Source organism: Cnephaeus nilssonii, assembly GCF_951640355.1.
Source record: "Cnephaeus nilssonii genome assembly, chromosome: 16".
NCBI lineage: Eukaryota > Metazoa > Chordata > Mammalia > Chiroptera > Vespertilionidae > Cnephaeus > Cnephaeus nilssonii.
This window is the reverse complement of record NC_137087.1, coordinates 28,879,873-28,897,934: the sequence shown is the minus strand read 5'-3', so window position 1 is coordinate 28,897,934 and position 18,062 is coordinate 28,879,873. Positions and strand designations below refer to the sequence as shown.

The 18,062-nt window shown below is 43.0% G+C and overlaps 1 protein-coding gene across 8 annotated transcripts in view; it reads right to left on the bottom strand.

The window, feature by feature from the left end:
• FAM13C (family with sequence similarity 13 member C) overlaps positions 1-18,062 on the bottom strand; it is a 277,891-nt gene that overhangs the window by 120,925 nt on the left and 138,904 nt on the right. For 4 of the 8 annotated variants that reach the window (XR_013814709.1, XM_079793124.1, XM_079793126.1 and 1 more), the window contains exon 1: positions 2,770-2,919. Coding sequence is in view for 3 of the 8 variants with exons in the window: in XM_079793124.1 (XP_079649250.1) it covers positions 2,770-2,831 (62 nt within the window). In the remaining 5 variants the exon portion in view is untranslated. The other 4 variants (XM_079793128.1, XM_079793132.1, XM_079793130.1 and 1 more) reach the window with 4 other exon arrangements.

Below are 18,062 nucleotides of genomic sequence, written 5' to 3'. Positions count from 1 at the left end.
CCCTAACTAGTATGCTTCTAAAAAGTTTAACAAAGACCTAACGGTTTACAACCCCAGACCAGCTCTGAGCTGACTCCAACACAATCACTCATTCTAGGTTTCCACTTTGAGATAAATCCTGGGAAGTTGGATTTTTCACAAGCCCCAACCTCCTTCCACAGTTGATATGGATGATTAGTTGGTTTAGAAAAGCACTGTTTCAGATGATAACTAATTCACTGATAACTAAATCAGAATTCCATGCTGGCCAAGCTTCATTTCAAATAGCAGGTCCGCCAGGACAACCTAAGAAATGTCCATGGAAAAATAACAGATGAAAGAGCACTGCAGATACAAGGGAAGGCCAAGGCCATTCTGATCTTGGAAGATTGGGTAGAAAAAGAAAGTGACTTGGTCCACAGCTGCACAGACGAAGCCAGGCCTGGGAAAAACTGAGAAGAGAATAAAATCTGTCTTTGAGTCCCTCCCAATTCCCCTTCCCTTGGACTCTTATACCCCCCATCCCCCAACTGGCCAAGCAGAACCCTAGTAGGCTAGACTATCTGATAACATAATTTATATTCAAGTAATAATGACAACTTGAAACTACCTCCCAGGGGCACAGACTTCTTAATTTCCATTTTAATAAGTGTCATCACCAGAGGCCTTAAACCAAAAGAAATCATCTGTAGGTGGAATTTCAGGCACTAAAGAAAATACATGAGTGTGGGTAGGGAGAAGTAGGAGTGGGGTGGGGACAGGAGGAAGAGGAATTTGTCTTGTATCCAAAACAACATATAAGAAAGGCAAGCACCTCCTCTATGGATGCCAAGACCATACCCCAACATTTCCTGGGCATCTGCTATGTCTATGTCTCAGGACAGTGCATCCTGGCCCTGCTGGCTTTGGGGTCTTGCCCAAAGAACCAAGGAAAGTGGTTTGTACTACTGAGGGGAGGAGAAAACATTATATTAAACAACCACTAGTTTTAAACGACCCTAGTCCATGCTGTGTTGCACCTATGAAGCTTTTGATATGTTTTAAATATGCTCCTTAGATTTTTAGATCAGCCAGATGGCATTCTAATTGTCACTCAGTGCTTTTTAAAAATAAACCACTATTTCTTTTCTGAAAACAACAACAGAATCTTATGCAATCAGAATTCCTTGGGGAGTGGCCAAAGACAAGGTACCAGTCTTTCCCCAGCATTTAACTATAAAACCTTTACACACACACACTCACACAAAAAATTGTCCATGTGACATTTGGAACTAAGTGTCTCCATTTTGAAGCTGTTAGGCCTGTGGCTGACTCTGGGGATGTGGCCACACAGGGCTTAGGAGAATCAGGCCCAGAAAGCACCTGGTGCTTGTAAACAGCAGAGGGAGGAGAGCAGTACCTGTGCACCTGAACCAGGAAGTCCCCACCTCATCATTGGCCAGCAGACTTGGGCAGGCATCTTCCCCCACGTCCAGGCTTTTAGAAAGTGCAAAGTTGCACACGACTACCAAGCAATCTCATTAACAAGTTATAAGTTACAATGAGTACATTATATTGCATCTTCTAAATAAAGCCAACCCGCAGGGGGGGGGGGGTGTTTTTAAAAATAACTCCACTTAAGTGAGCCCAAAGCACGACACTAAGAGAGTAGCAATTCCAGAGAAACAAAAGAATGAGGGAAATAAGAGGGCCTCGGAAGTCCTGTTGAATCCTACCTTCCATCTCCAAGTTACGACAGTAGTAAGACTTGATACTCACAAAATATCTATTCCCACATTTATCTGCCTGTTAGGAAACTTCAGCAAACAGCTCCCAAGTTACTGGGCTTTCTCTATTAAACTTGCAGCATTTTCTTGTTGTAGTTGAGTATAACACCTTATACACCCCTTTTTCCTAAAAAGCTGTGACAGTGACTCCTACCAAAAAGTCCCAGAAGTAAATAGCATGAGTTAGCCTAGATAAAAATTGTTAAAGTATAAATATCCTTACATATATGTATATATGTAAATTACAAATAAATTACATGTGGTGTTAGCATAATATGCTCTCAATTCTTAACATATATGTACAGTATTAGGCAAACATATTCAGGAAGAGATGACAAAAATTTACATCATGAACTATAAATATTTAATTAAAAAATACTGTGTCTGCTGACCTTGAGTAAAATATTACACTCCTTCATTCCATGTTTAAATGGTTTTAGCCCTCCCAATGAACACTCTAACTGTAGGACAAAATGACTCTTTCCTCCTATAGCCAGATCTTTGAGGTCAGAAGACAAAAATGACAAAGGGCCTGCAAGAAAAGTTCACTGTGTCTTAAGAATCTGTAGACAAGAGAGGTTAGGATAAGTTTAGCCTGTTTATCACATGCTGGAATTCAACTCAAGTCATTTTACATCCGTCTTCTATTTGCTGTAAATATATACAGTGTATTCCATGAAAACTGACACCAATGTTGGCAAAATACAACAGAGCTTCCTTTATGACATGTCAAATAGATTTTTTTTTTTAATCTGAGCTCCAAGAACACATATCTTGGTGCATTGAGCTCCAGCGAGCATCAGCTTGTTTTAATATCTCTCCCGCAGCTGCTAAAAGGCTGATTTCAACCTGCATAAGATTTCTGGGCCCCATCAGTCGGCAAGTCTCCTGGTCTTTCCAGCCCCAGATGATAGGAAACAACGTATCTAATAGGAAGAGTGGCTGGGGACAGTAGAGGGTACGTTCATGATAGTTGCTTCCAGAGAAAGGCATGCAAGTCTTGTTTTAGGAAAGAATCACTTACTCGGTTACAGCGGAGCTGCTGAAGGAATTATCCTGAAGGCTGAAACAGAAACAAGAAAACATCAGCCAAGTCCAGCGGGGGAGCCGCCTCCCTGGTCGCTCTCCGGGAGTTAGAGCACATACACAAACATGGCATTGCAAGGCAAATCTCAGGGCTCGCCCGGCACGCCAGCTCTACCTTGGGCTGCTGTCTGCACATGCTCGTAACGACACCCCCAGCAGGGGCCCAGCCTCACTGCGAACCACAAAGCCCGGCAGCCCCCGAGGCTGCGGGCACAGCGCTGGGCGGGGCGGGGTGCGCGGTGCGCGGTGGAGCGGGACTCCGGGCCCCCCCGGGATCCCCGCAGGGAGCACCTGGAGAGTTAGAGCGCGACCCCAACCTCGGCAGCCCCGCGCCGCGTTTAATCCAAGCCTGTCGGTGCCAGCCACCCCCGGAGCTGGCAATAGGAAAGCCCAACTGTTTCTGCCTAGTGCCGAACCCCGCGGGGGACTTGCTTTCTGGCAGACGGCTCTAACCAGTTTTACAGAGCTACCCCCTCTGGAGATGGAAGCTCGCAGAGATTCATCCATCGTTCAGAAAAAGCCGGGAGGGAACGAGAAGGGGGAGGGGACGAGAAGGAGGAGGGGAGATGGCTGCTGTTTTTGTTTTACTAGTATTGTGTGTGTGTGTGTGTGTGTGTGTGTGTGTGTTGTTTTATATGTATTGCCCAGGAAAAAGGAGGAGGAGGGCTCCCCGCATCACCCCCGATCTGTCTGCACTCTGTTATTTCAGTCCGTGAGAGGAAGCACCTAGCCCCGGAGGACAGAGCTGTGAATGAGCCCACGAAGGGCGAGTGGAGAATTCATTCCAGGCATTAGCGGGTGACTGAGAGGGACCGTGCAGGAGGTGGGGCTTCCCACGCCCAGAGCAGCCCTCGGAGCTCCGCTCCCAAGCACCTTCACAAAAGATGAAAAATAGCACCCACAAAAGCTACCCCTTTAAACAAAAGCAGCCCAGTTTAATGAAAGGAAGGCCGTGAGCTCCCACTCGCTTCCCCCTGGGGATGTTTGTCCTGCCCGCTTTCCTTTGTTCATTTCTCCTGCCAGCTTGACCTTGATGGGGAATGAACAGTCATCTGTGAAAGACTTATTTCGAATTAGGAAGACCCCTTCCCCCACTTTTTAAACTCTCCACTCCCAGGACCAGTTGAGATGGTGGTTTTTAGTCCAAACTGTATAGGCAGATGAGTTTTAATTTATAACAACAACAAATACCATCAAATTTTTACTTTCGGAGACTTAGAAAATTACCCCAAATTTGGTAATAAGGGCAAAAGCATGAATTTTCAGTATCACACTGAGACGTCGTTTCAGAGGCCCACCCCAAGGACCCCTTAATTCTCTGAGAAAATGCACTTGTGTTTGACTTTGCTATTCACGGTAGGTTAGATCCCAAACACTTTGGAGTTACCTGTTCACTTGCACTTTTTGTCCAATCCGTAGGGAGGAAAAGAACCTCGATGGTATGGTTTTATTGCCGTGTACACCTTTAACCAATTTTGCATCTAACCTAACAATCTGATACTAACATTCTTTCCAAATACTGGTAAATATTCAGATCCTCAAAATGCTCCTGGAACCAAGGGCATCACCATCTTACAGGTTCTCTCATTAATACATAAGTAGATCTCTGATGTGTGCCTACATTTGTATGAGAGCCGTGTTCTCAGCTGTTTCAACTTATACTCTGAAAAATCAAAATTGAGTTTTCAAAGAAAAGCAGGTTTAATTTAAGGTCCTTTGCAATTTTACTTTTCTCTCTTGGAATCTTTTAAAAAGGAGCTGACTAAAAACCTAAATGGTCTTAGACCTGAACTCTATTAACTAAATAAGTTTAGAAACATTCATCCCTTGAATGATTAAAAATACTATAGACAGCCGCCAGCCTCATATGAGCTAGGTTCAACAATGTATGTGTATTCATTATTTAGCCATAACCAAGGTTGGTTCTTTCTATTTTATTGAAGCTGATAAAAGGTAAGTCTATATTCAATCTTCTTGGCTTTAAAGATTCAAAGGTAGCCAGTTTTCAGAAATTCTTTTTACTCGTTGCCTATGGAACTGATTCCAAATGTCCTAATGCCGAGAAAGACCATACTTTTCTCATTTAAGCATTTTCAGTGGCCCATCTGGAATGGAAAACGGCTTTTAACTTTGAAACAGGACTTAGACAAGTACATAAAATAATGTGATCCCTTTGAATATAGCATGAAATAACAACTACATAAAATAAATGCAGCCCTGGCCTGCCAGGGAGCTCAGTTGGTTAGAGTGTTGTCCCCATACGCCAAGGTTGCAGATTTGATCTCTGATCAGGGCACATGCAAGAAGCAAGCAATGAATGCATCAATAAGTGGAACAACAAATCTCTCTCTCTCTCTCTCTCTCTCTCTCTCTCTCTCTCTCTCTCATTAATCAATAAAAAATAAAATAATAGCTCAGCCAGTGTCGCTCAGTGGTTTAGTACCAGGAGGTCACAGTTTTGATTCCCGGTCAGGGCACATGCCTGGGTTGCGGGCTCCATCCCCAGTTGGGGGCATGCAGGAGGGAGCTGATCAATAATTCTCTCTCATCATGTTTCTCTCTCCCTGTGCTGTCCTCTCTGAAATCAAGATCAATATATTAAAAAATAATAAATGCAGTATTCAATAATGCCCATAGAAAAGAAATAAGAATTCTCAGCAGCTCATGGCTGGTATAAAACAAAAGTAGAGTTTAGGTAGTATTCATATTCAATGAAAATAATTTGTTGATATAGCTCATTACCTTTTTTTTTTTAAAGTCCCAGGAAAACAGTTATTTGGCAATATGCAAAAAATAATCAACCATTTAATTTTATTTCTCCATCATCTCTTCCAACATTATTTGTTTTCATATTAAATCAGGTTTAGACATTATTTTTTATAGTGTCCAAGGCCTTCTTTTATTTTGTTTTTATAATTTGAACTATTCAACTTGGAACAGAACAGAACTCATGAATGAATAATCATACAACATCTGGCTATTTTAAAGACCCTGTATGACTAAACAGTAGTTCAAGGTGAGTTCAAAAAGAGAAGCAGAGAAACCAATATTGGAGTTCTGGAAGAAGTAAGTTCTAGACCAGTGTTTCCCAAAGTGTCTTCAGTAAAAATTTCTAGTCTCCCATATGACCCAAGAAAAGGAAAGGAAAAAAGAGTTACATGGTCAGAAATAAGTTTTTGAAAGGATGTATCTTATAAATTTGTATTGCACATCAGGCAACAAAGAAATGTATTTCATTGTTTTTTAATAAATATTTCTCAAACTCATTGAAGACCAAACATTTTGTTAAATATGTTAACATTACTTTGAACTAGGAATTTTGAGAAAAGGGTTCCTAAGTATATCAGAGAAAAAATGCAAAACAGATTAACTGGTATAATTATTCATTGAACAAATGAATGAAAAGATGATGCCATATGCTTGTCACTAGTCAATAGCTATAAATAAGACAGACACAGTCTTGTCGTCATAATGTTTTAGAGTAATTGTGCATTGTATGTATATATGTGTGCAAATATCATACCTAATAAAATGGTAATATGCAAATTACCATCACTCCGCTATGCCCACGATTGGGCCAGCTGGAGGCGCGGGGGGCGGGACTCAGGGTGGCCGATTGGCTGGCGGTAGGAGCGGGGGGCAGGGACTCGCGAGTCCCCGACCCCCGCTCCTCCCGCCGGCTTAAACGGCCGGCGCTGCTTAGGCCGGCGCTGCGGAAGACGCTGGTGGCGGAACTCGGGGTGGCCGATTGCGTGGCTGCTGGCACCAGTTTTCCGCCAGCAGCAGTTTTCCTCTGGCCACCCGCCCGATCGGAGCGCCTCCCGATCGGAGTTCCTCTCGGGGTGGCCGATCGTGCTGGCGGGAGGCGCTCTGATCGGCGGGTGGCCAGAGGAAAACTGCTGCTGGCGGATAACTGGTGCCGGCAGCCAGGTGAAGGAAAAGTCTATTGCACGAAACTTCGTGCAACGGGCTTCTAGTATAATATATAATCTGTATATATTACATATAACTCTATTTTGAAATTGTAAGTAGAATTAGGGGAAAATGAAAGCAATAGATTTAAATATGGTTAATTCACTAACATGTTAAATGTTATATGTTTTACTTTATCAGTACTCCTAAAACCAAACTAAATTTCAGATTTAATAATAGCCTCTTTATTGTAATTGAAAACTTTTTTATTCTAATGTATTGAATTGCCTTATGCAAAATCTAAACCAATGACATAGTGATCAAGAAGGAAATTTATAGGGTTGCCAGGGTTTAAGACCCACCACTTGCTAGTAGTTTGAATTCCGATAACCACTCCATGGTTTCCGATAACCCAAGTTTTCTCTTCTGTTAAGTGGAGATAATAATAACCTATGTCATGGCCTTAGCTGGTTTGGCTCAGTGTATAGAGTGTTGGCCTGTGGACTCAAGGGTCCTGGGTTCGATTCCTGCCAAGGGCACATGCCCAGGTTGTGGGCTCAGTCCCCAGTAGGGGGTGTGCAGGAGGCAGCCAGTCAATGATTCCCTCTCATCATTGATGTTTCTATCTCTCTCTTCCTCTCCCTTCCTCTCTGAAATCAATAAAAATATATTTTAAAAAATAAATAAATAAAAAATAACCTATGTCATGGATTCTAATGAAGAGTAAATTACATGACTGAAAACAACAACAACAAAAGGTCAGTAAATGCTATTATCATCACTTTCATTGTTATAACAATAAACTAGAGGCCTGGTGCACAAAATTCTTGCACGGGTAGTGTCTCTAAGCCTGGCCGGTGATCAAGGCTGATGGGGGCCTTCTGGCTGCCAGCCAGGCCTCCCTTCCCCGGCTGCCAGCCAGGGCCTTCCTTCGTTCTGCCCCCTGGTGGTCAGAGCACATCATAGTGAGCAATCGAACTCCTGGTCTCCCAGTTGAACTCCCAAGGGGACAATGTGCACATTAGGCTTTTATATCCTATCTTATATAATAAAAGCCTAATATGCTAAGTAAAGTCAACCAGTCATCCATTCAACCAATCAAAGCATAATATGCTAATGATATGCTAATGCAACTCAACTGCTTGCTATGATGTGCACTGACCACTCGGGGGCAGACGCTCAATGCAGGAGCTGCCCCCTGGTGGTCAGTGCACTCTCACAGGGGGAGGCCTGCTCAACCAGAAGCCAGGCTCATGGCTGGCAAGCACAGTGGTAGGAGCCTCTCCCGCCTCCGTGGCAGCACTAAGGATGTCCGACTAACAGCTTAGGCCCATGGGGAACAGGCCTAAGCCATCAGTTAGACATTCCCTGAGGGCTCCCAGACTGCAAGAGGACACGGGCTGGGCTGAGGGACCCCCCCCCCAGCCGAGTGCATGAATTTTGTGCACTGGGCCTCTAGTATATAGATAAGAAGACATAAACATAAAGTTGGAAACAGGATGAACAAACTGCTGTGCTTGGCTAATACACTTACAGATGATATTTTCTTTCTATTTCCCATAATGGTTTAGTATTTACATAAATAACAATAAAAATAAAAACTTTACTTAATGTAGATGGGCTGTTCTTAAAATAAAATGAGCTCTACCCAGAATGGCTTTGTGCTCATTTTACAACTCTTTGATTTAAAATACTCACACATCCCTGGAGGAACATTCAATTCTGAGAAATCACTTTCTACAAGATGCTGTGGCAAGGAGCCAGAATCTTTACAATGCCAGGAAGTCAACAGAGGCCTGCTCTACTGGCCTGGACACAGTGACTTGTACCTTCCTGCCAGGACCCTTGAGAATGAGCAGGCTTCCCTGTGGAAAGAGAGAACTTTTGCCTAGAAATATAATTTTCCATAAAGAAAACTATCCCCAACTCTGCCTTCCAATCCTTTCCCTCACTAGCTCCAATACCTGACTCCATAACTAGAGAGGCCTCATTATTGGAGTGGTCAATATTGAGCTCCTGAAGACTCAAAGATGCCCAGGGAAGCTAAGATGTGATGGAGTCCTGGTTATGATATTGGTCTCTAATCATGCATCCTTCCCTAAAAGCAAATCCACTTTTGTCTGACAATCTCTTTGAAACATCTGACAATAAAATGCAGATACAATGTAAATTGAGTGAAATTTTAATTTTTGTAAAAAACGCAGGATTTCATGAAGTCAATGGGAGTGATGTTGGAGACCAGCTTGAATCACATTCAAAACCAGTGACAAGTAGGTTTTGGTGATAACAAACATAGAAAAAAAAAAAACTGACAAGGATAGTGATATGTCACTTCTACTGGTAAAGGGAATGAATTAAATATCAAAGGATTAAAAGTGGACCTTGGAAAAATTTATGAAGCCCTTAATTTCATTTGTTGTTAATCCTCACCTGAGGATATTTTTTCTACTGATTTTTAGGGAGAGGGGCAGTGGGGAGGGGAGGGAGGGAGGGAGGAGGGAAGAGAGGAGAGAGAGAGAGAGAGAGAGAGAGAGAGAGAGAGAGAGAGAAACATCCATGTGAGGAAGACACATCCATTGGTTGCCTCATGCACTCACCCCGACTGGGCTGGGAATCAACCTGCAACCCAGGTACATGTGTTGCAGAATTTACCAGGCGACCAGAAAACACACAACAGGTACTCAGAAGATTTAGGAAAAACCCTTTATGTGCAGATGTACGAGTACGGTGACTCAGGGGAGTTGGTTTCCAAAGCCTGAGTACCAAATGCAGAGGGTCTCTCCCATTTACCCCCTTGGTTTGTCTCCCCAAATATGGACCAGGCTTCCAGACTTTTTGTGGGCTTTGCAGTCCCTCTGTGGGTTGGGATGGGGGAAGTGAGGTTACACCCAAAGGCCTGGCCTGGGTGGTGCCAGTGACCTCCCCTCTGGCTAAGCTGTTAAATTCTTGGTTTATGGTCCTTGTAAACTGGGAGTATTTATGAAAACAGATTATTGCCTAAGGAAGGGGCAGTGACTTAATTATAGGCTAACAAGAATGTGCATTAGGATACTGGTTACTGGTACAGATTCAGATTGCTAGCCCCCAATTGTCTTATATTCCCTTTCACATGCCTTTGATGGGGAATCCAACACAAGACCCTTTGATGCATGGGCCAACACTCTAACCACTGAGTACACCAGCCAGGGTTGAAGCCCCTAATTTTTAAATGTTACCTTTTTATAATTATGCAGTGAGTAGCCAATGTAAGATGCAAGTTAACATTTTTAGCTAACTATTTTTTTCAGAAAAATTATACATATATCCCTTGCAATGAGCATGATTTATTCTTTATTATATCTAAGAATTAACACATTATTACAAATATATCCATAATATAAATTAAGAATATTTTTATAATGTCCTTACTACTTACCATGATCTACCAGGTCCTATGTGTTCTGGCCTTAGAGACGACTCTGAACTTATCTCCAGCCACACTGGTCTCCCTGCTGTTGTTACAACAGGTGAACCTGATCCATCCCTAGCACTTGGTCTTCCCTTTGCTGAGAACACCACCCCCAGGCCTGCTCACATGTGCTTCCTCTGGGAAAACTTTCCTGCCTACACTCCCTAAATTAGCAGCTCCCATCACTTTATTCTACTTGATTTTCTTTGTGGAACCTGTCACTACCTGATATTTAATAGTTGTTTGTCTATTTGTGTTACAATGGCCTCTCCCAATAGAATGGGTGCTCTTTGAGGGCTGAAATATTCAGTAAATATTTGTGGAATGAAATGAATGAGTGAAGATTTAATTCCATGTTTTCAAGGTGAAGCTCTATTCCTCTCTTATTTTTTCTATTTATTTCAAAACACTAGCTCCTGTTTTAAGTGGTTCACTTTAGGTGGGCTTTTTCCAAGACAGCTGATCTTCAGGTAATGAGGCTTATCTGTATTAGACACGCCTTCCTTTGCTTTGCAAGGGTAACAAACAAATATGCTGTTATGCCAACATGGTTGATAGTTCTGGCTGCCTAGAACATTGTCTCTGAGGTGTGGTCCAGTCTAATCAGAAAGAGCACTGGGATTAACTGGTTACCAATGTATGGCACTGAAATAGGAATTTTAGGGGAATGTAGGCAGGTTTAGGGAATTTTTAGAATTGGGGGTTTATGGAAAAAAACATAGGGCTTCAGACTAGGAGAAGTTACATTTCCATAAGACAAGAGAGCTGGGAGAAGGTATATTTCCATAACACAAGGGAGCAGCAGCAGTTACATTTACATAAGACAAGGGAACTGGGAGTAGCCAAAACACACAGAAGGAATAGGAGGACAATGAGGGAGGAAGGCCTCAGGAGTGACTATAGTAACCAATTCAAAAGGGAATATTGACCAATCAGAAGGGATATCAGGACACAGGGACATGCAGCATTCATAAACCAGGGAAACAGAAAGTCAGTGGGACTCTTTTCCCCCTCCCCAGTTGGGAGTCTGTACTTGTTCTTCAATGAATCTCCACCTTTGCTATACCATCTTCAGTCTGTGGATTCATTCTTTGACTCCGGTGGACAAAGAATCCAGGAACCATCCTGACCAGGGGAACACCGCGTGTTCCAGTCCAAAAATCACGTATCAGCACAGGATGGGGGCATGGAAGCAGAATTATTGACCTAGAGTACTCTATTTAGACAAAAATTTTCTTGGGGAAAAAACCCACATTTCATTGTCAACATTACAGTTTGAATTAATTTTAAGATAACCAAATACATCTTCCTATTGATGTGATTCTTAGAAACATCAGGAGTTATCTGGTCTAATTCTCTTTTAATACCTAAACTTGTGCCATGAGAAGCCCTAACTGCCGATTAAAACCTTCAAAGATCAGAAATTCACACCTCACAGATTCGTTTATTGGACTCTACTAATTCTTGGGCGGGGGGGGGGGGGGGGGAATCCACTTGAGCCCTCCCCTGCCTCTTCTTACTCCACTGGTGGCTGAATGCCCCTAAGAATTATCTAACTTGCCCTAGCCGGTTTGGCTCAGTGGGTAGAGCGTCGACCTGTGGACTAAAGGGTCCCAGGTTCGATTCCGGTCAAGGGCACATGCCCAGGTTGCGGGCTCGATCCCCAGTGGGGAGCGTGCAGGAGGCAGCTAATCAATGATTCTCTCGCACCACTAATGTTTCTATCTCTCTACCTCTTTTTTTCCTTTCTGAAATTAATAAAAATGTATTTAAAAAAAAAAAAGAATAATCTAACTCATCTTCTGGTCTCCTGGCCTAATAGTCCATTCTTGTACTAGATGTCACACGGCATGACTTAGAGGCCTTTCAACATCCTTCTTGATCATGTAGTACTGGATAAAGTGTGATAAGTCCTCTTAAAGTGCAGCTGCCACACTATTGCTTCAGGTGTGCTTTGTTCAGTGAAGAGTGAAACAGGATTTGTACCTCCTTTTTTTAACATTATATATACTCTTGGAGGTGACCCAAGATCATTGTGAGTGGTTTTGGCAACTAGAGCACACTGGATATTCAGATTGTTGGAGTCAACTGCTGTTTCAAGATCCACATCTGTGCCATCCAGCAGGAGAGCAATTGATTTATTAACCCAAAGTCCCAGCTTTGCATATATTCAATGAAATTCTATATTCTCTTATCTGACATTTTATGCTATTAAATCCAACTTTTTGGACCTTTTATAATATATATTTTAACAAAAATTATGTTGGCTGTCATATCTAATTTCGTAGAATAGGTGCTCTGTGGATACAGTTCTTCTCAAAACTTGAAGCAAACAATATATATACATTTATTCAATTCACAAGTTATTTATATCATAAAAGGCCTGTGGGCGGATGGATGGGGCATACTCGGGTGGGCGGGGCTGTGAGCACTGCGAGGCGCACGTGGGTGGGCGGGGACTTGACGCTGTGTCCCCTCGGGCGCTGACAGGGACTTGGCCAGGAGGTGCATCAGGGGAGTCCCGCTGCGCTGGCCCTACAGGGCAGGACTCTGGGACTCGGGGGAGTCCCGCGGTGCCGGCTCCCCAGGGGCCATGGGGCAAAGAGGGCACAGGGGATGGGCGCGGGCAGGCGGGGGCGAGGAGCGCAGCATGGGTCCCATGTGGTGAGCAGAGGTGCTCCCGCCATGGGGAGAGGGGCGGGGGGAAGGGCGTGAGCTGGGAGAGGAATTGAGGCAGAAGGAAAAAGCTGTTACTAAGGAAAAGAGCCAAAAGGTCCAGAGTAGCCAATGGCTCAGATACTCAACACTGGGGAGAGAGGAATGGGGACCAGCCAGGCACAGATGAGCTCGCGAGGCCTGCAGTGGCAGCAGTGGCTGTGCAGCAAAACAAACCTGAGCAGCAGCAGCTCTGGGAGGGGGTGGGCGGGGCTGCGCGATTTTGCATGCTGGGCTTCTAGTTTGCTTATATAATCGGGGAAGTGTATTAATTAACTAAAGGCCCGGTGCATGAAATTCACGCACTGGGGGTGGGGTCCCTTAGCCCAGCCTGCACCCTCTTGCAGTCTGGGACCCCTCACTCCTTATCACTGGCCTGCTCACTGCTCCTTACTATGTGTCTGCCCCCTGGTGGAGAGGGACCGTGGGAGGGCTCCAGGGCATGTCCGTCCCATCTCACTCAGTCCCAATCGGCCAGACCCCAGCAGCAAGCTAACATACTGGTCGGAGCGTCTGCCCCCTGGTGGTCAGTGCACATCGTAATTACTGGTTGACCTGTCAACTGTCTGCCCCCTGGTGGTCAGTGCACGTCATTGCGAGTGGTTTAGTGGCCTTAGCATATCATTAGCATATTACGCTTTGATTGGTTGAACAGCCAACAGGACGACTAAACACTTAGCATATTAGGCTTTTATTATATAGGATTATTTAATATAGCAAAACTTAGACTACTTGAAATTATTTTACTTTAGCAGTGGGAAGAGAAGAAATGAGAACAAAGGTTTGGGCAAATATTTGGGGTGGGGCTAGGGAGAGAGGTAGCAAATTGAGGAACCCAGGGTTAAGAGGTAGCAGTATAAAGGCACAAATCAATTAAAGGTGGGAGTGACATTTCTATCCTATTCAGCACCTTCTCCTGCCAGCAAAGGTACAGAAGGTCTAGTCAAACACAAATTGCAATTAAATGAGTCATCCAGTTGAAGAAGAACAGCCTCACACATAAGCAGGAAGCAGCCAAGATACCTGGGCCCACTCAGGAAAGCCTCTTCTGTTCTATGAAGAGTAAAGGGTATTTTTCTCCCCATAATTCAAAGATTATTTTAAGTGTTTGTTCTTCCTCCTGTGGTTTCATTTACTACTTCTCTGTTTTTAAATCTTGATAGCATTCACTTTACAAATGCTGTCAGTGCTTTGGTCCATGCAAATCGGTCTGCATTTCAACTGGTAATCACCTTACATAAATGCCTTTGCTGACAACATGATATTCTGCATCTCTTTAAAATTCTCTACCCATGGACATTGTTCTTGTTACTTACTGTCTTGACGACTTAAAACAACCATTTTATTTTGCAAGTTAGGAATTCTGGAAAAGTTCATCTCTGATCCATGTGGCAGCAGCTGGGTCAGGTGGGACTAAAGGACCACCTTCCAAGCTATGGCATCTTCAGTCACATAGCCAATAACTCAATGCTCCTGACCTCTCTCGCCACCTAGCATCTCATCATTCAGGGCCTCTCCACGTGGCTTGAACCTCTCACAGCATAGTGATCTCAGGGTAATCTATCTTCTTACATGGCACCTGACTTCCAAGAGACCAAGGCAGAAGCTTCCAGTTCACTTAAGGTTTGGCTGCCATACTTTAAGGTTAGTTCTGCCATACTTTATTGGTCAAAACAGATACAAGTCAGCTCCAATTCAAGGGCAGGATAATAGACCCACTTCTTAATGGGAGGGGTATCAAAAAAATTTGTGATCCTCTTTACTCTGCCACAGATATTTACATTGAAGCATCTAGGAATAATTATTGTTGGTTTCCTTATCCTTAGAGTCACAATAGAAGATAGTAATACTTTTCATTTCAATGGAGCATTAATCTATACTTCTGGTTTACCTATATGTGTATGTGTATATATTATATATCATATACAATTATATGTTACATACATGTGTGTGTGTATATATAGAAGATACAGCTTAAGAAGAGAGGGAGGCAAACTCTGGCCATTGTTATTCAATGGTTAGAGTGTCAACCCTCGCATGGAAGGGTCATGGGTTTGATTCCTGCAACATACCTTGGTTGCAGGTTCCATCCTGGCCCCAACTGGGGCTCATGTGGGAGGCAACCAATGTCTCTCTCATATTAATGTTTCTCTCCCCCCCCCCCAGCCCCCCCACTCCCTCCCTCCTTTTCACTCTCTAAAGAAGCAATAGAAAAAATATCCTTGGGTGAGGATTAAAAAAAGGAGAGGCAAGATTTCTGGTATTCTCTAGGAACAAAAAGTCTGGCTATTTAATTTAACTAATTCAAGCAACAGTCTTCAACACTTGTTTCAACACCCTCACATGACATGATTAACTGTGAGGTGTGTTGCAACTTGCAAGTCATTTGTCAAATATTGACATTTGTGAATAGTTCAATTTCTAAACAATTTGAGCCATTCCAAGTTTTTTCCTACAATAGCATCATTCTCTCACATGCATTCCTAAACACAATCTCCAGTGGAGATTAAGGGGTGGAGTTGCTGCAGCATTTTCCCTGGGAACTGCTCATCACCCTGGCACACTGATGGGAAAATTCCACACCCCAGCCACTATCCATCCTGTATGACTTGGAGGAGAGAAAAAGAAAAAGAAAAATGAAGAACTCCTAGCTTAGAGCATGTTGCTAATGAAGCCAGTACTAGTTAGCTAGATGAAAGCTGGGTAAAATCCAAATATGAAGCACTTTGGAAGTTTATTTTGTTCAGTCTCAATAGAGAAAAATCTTATAGTGCTGTCCTCCCTTTTCTCTTCTGCCTTGAGCTTCTCTCTTCTGCCCCCAGCCCTTCCCCAGTGGGCTCACAAATGAAGGCTAACAAACCTTAGTAAAATATTTATCAGCCACCAATCATACTGAAAAAATAACTCAAAAGCCATCCGTTGCTAAGCTTGGACAAGGAATACTGTTTACTGAGACTGAAAAGAGCAGATGTATTTATAGTTCCAAAAGCATAATGCCTCACTCTGCAACTATTTCTAGTTACTAAGTGCATATTAGTATAAAACTTTCCCTTATCACCTCCTTGAGACGATGACTTAGCTCCATTTTCGATGGACCTTGTGAGCTGTCATGTGTAGGTGGTTTACACACATCCAGAGAGAGCCGAATGCCCTTGGCTCTGGGACAGTCAGGGCTGCTGTGATTCTATATTTGGTGTCAATCCCTCCATGTGAGATTCAACTCCTATCATTGCTGGGCCTGCTGTCTCTGAGCTTGACTTTGCCCAGAAATGACTAACGTCTTACTGGTCCTCGAGAAATCATTAAAAAGTAATGGATGACATTGTAACTTTCAACCAACAGGACATGAATTACTACTACAAAACTCATCAAAAATGGTCAATTTAGAGAGAGAAAAAAATAGAATATCCAGAATCAGTTTTCAAAGAAAGATAAATTATAAAATGTATATCACCCATTAGATCTTTTAATCTAACAACTAAAGTGCTGAAAGCTCTAAAGCCTAGAGAGCAGCATAATACAAGAAAAAGTACAGATGGGGAATTCTGGGGCCTGGAAGCTGCCTCAGTTCTACCATTAACACATTTGACCTAGTGTGGTGAGTGGCCTTAAAATTCTGTATTTGGGGTAAATGTAGAAATAAAGTTGCATGGCCTATTTTTATAAGAAAAGAGTAGAGGGGACAAAAGATGGAGGGTGGAAAGGAGGGAGAGAAGGGGAAGCAAAAGAAAGAAAAAAAGAGAAAAACTACATATAGGGGAAAATATAGAAGTTAAAACTCTATCTTGGCAGTGATCACATCAACATAATAAATGACTAATTAAAGTGGTAAAGAACTGGCCAATGGTTAAGAATTTGAGTTAACGTTATTACAACACTAATAGACATAGATTGGCTCATTTTATAGAATGTTGACTTATGGGTTCTAGTTATGGATTTCTAAGAAGCCCCAATCACCCAATCAGAAAACTGCTTTCCATTTTTGGAAACAGAATGGGACTGTCTCATACTGTTTGCCTCAGTTTTCCACTGAAAGTGACTTGGATTTCTGCTACATTATGGGTAACTTGGCTTCTGTGGGCTAGCCTGGCTACCTATGATTCTACCATTCATGAAGTTTATCTGGGAAGAAGTCAAAGGGACTAAAATGACATTTCCCTCCCACCCAACCCCCATTATAATCACTGAAGGTCTGGGAGTAGAAGTAGAGGAAAACTACTAGGTCAGGGAGAAGGCTCAGAAGAACACTAAAGATCATCAAAGGAAATGAGGAAAGAAATGACAGGCAAAACATCTGGGGATATTAAGAGCTAATGGGGGTGTCTGGATTTCTAGTCAGGCCCCAGGATTCTCCCCACTGCATGGCTCCTATGGTATTTCACACCCTAAGGATCCCCTTTGTCTTACCTGTTCATTATCTACCCTCTTTCTACTCATGAGAAATAACACAGTGGAGGAAGGCTCACTTCACACTCTCCAAGCTCTAGAATGAACACCACCACAGTGGATCATCTGCTCATAAGAACAGTGTTACAGCCCGAGGTCGGGCTGGTACCACTGAGTGGGCAGGAATGCTTTCTTGTGCTGTAGATTGTCAAGAATTGGGTTGGGAATTTTATGTTCACACTCCTCAAATTGAGGGAGATTATTCCACAGGGCTATAGGAAGCTGGTACCAGGCCACATTTTCCAGTCTCCTTATCAGTGTCTTGAGCTCTCATCACTCACTCAGCAGCTCCTGTCCTTGGCCTCTAGCCCAGGCTAGGTTTTAAGTCAAGGATTTTAGCTTTTTTTTTAATCTTTTCCAACATACACAAAAATAGAGAGGCTAATATAATAAAACCATATGCCTATCACCCAGCTTCACCAATTATCAGTATTTATATATATATATATATATATATATATATATATATATATATATATATATATATATTTGCCAAGCACTGACTCTCCCCAAATATCATCAAAATGGCCTTTTGGTCCTAGCCAGTTTGGCTCAGTGGATAGAGCATCAGCCTGCGGACTGAAGGGTCCCAGGTTTGATTCCAGTCAAGGGCACATGCCGGGAATGTGAGCTTGGTCCCCAGTTGCGGGGTGGGGGGCGGTGTGTGTGCAGGAGGCAGCCAATCAATGATTCTCTCTCATCATTGATAT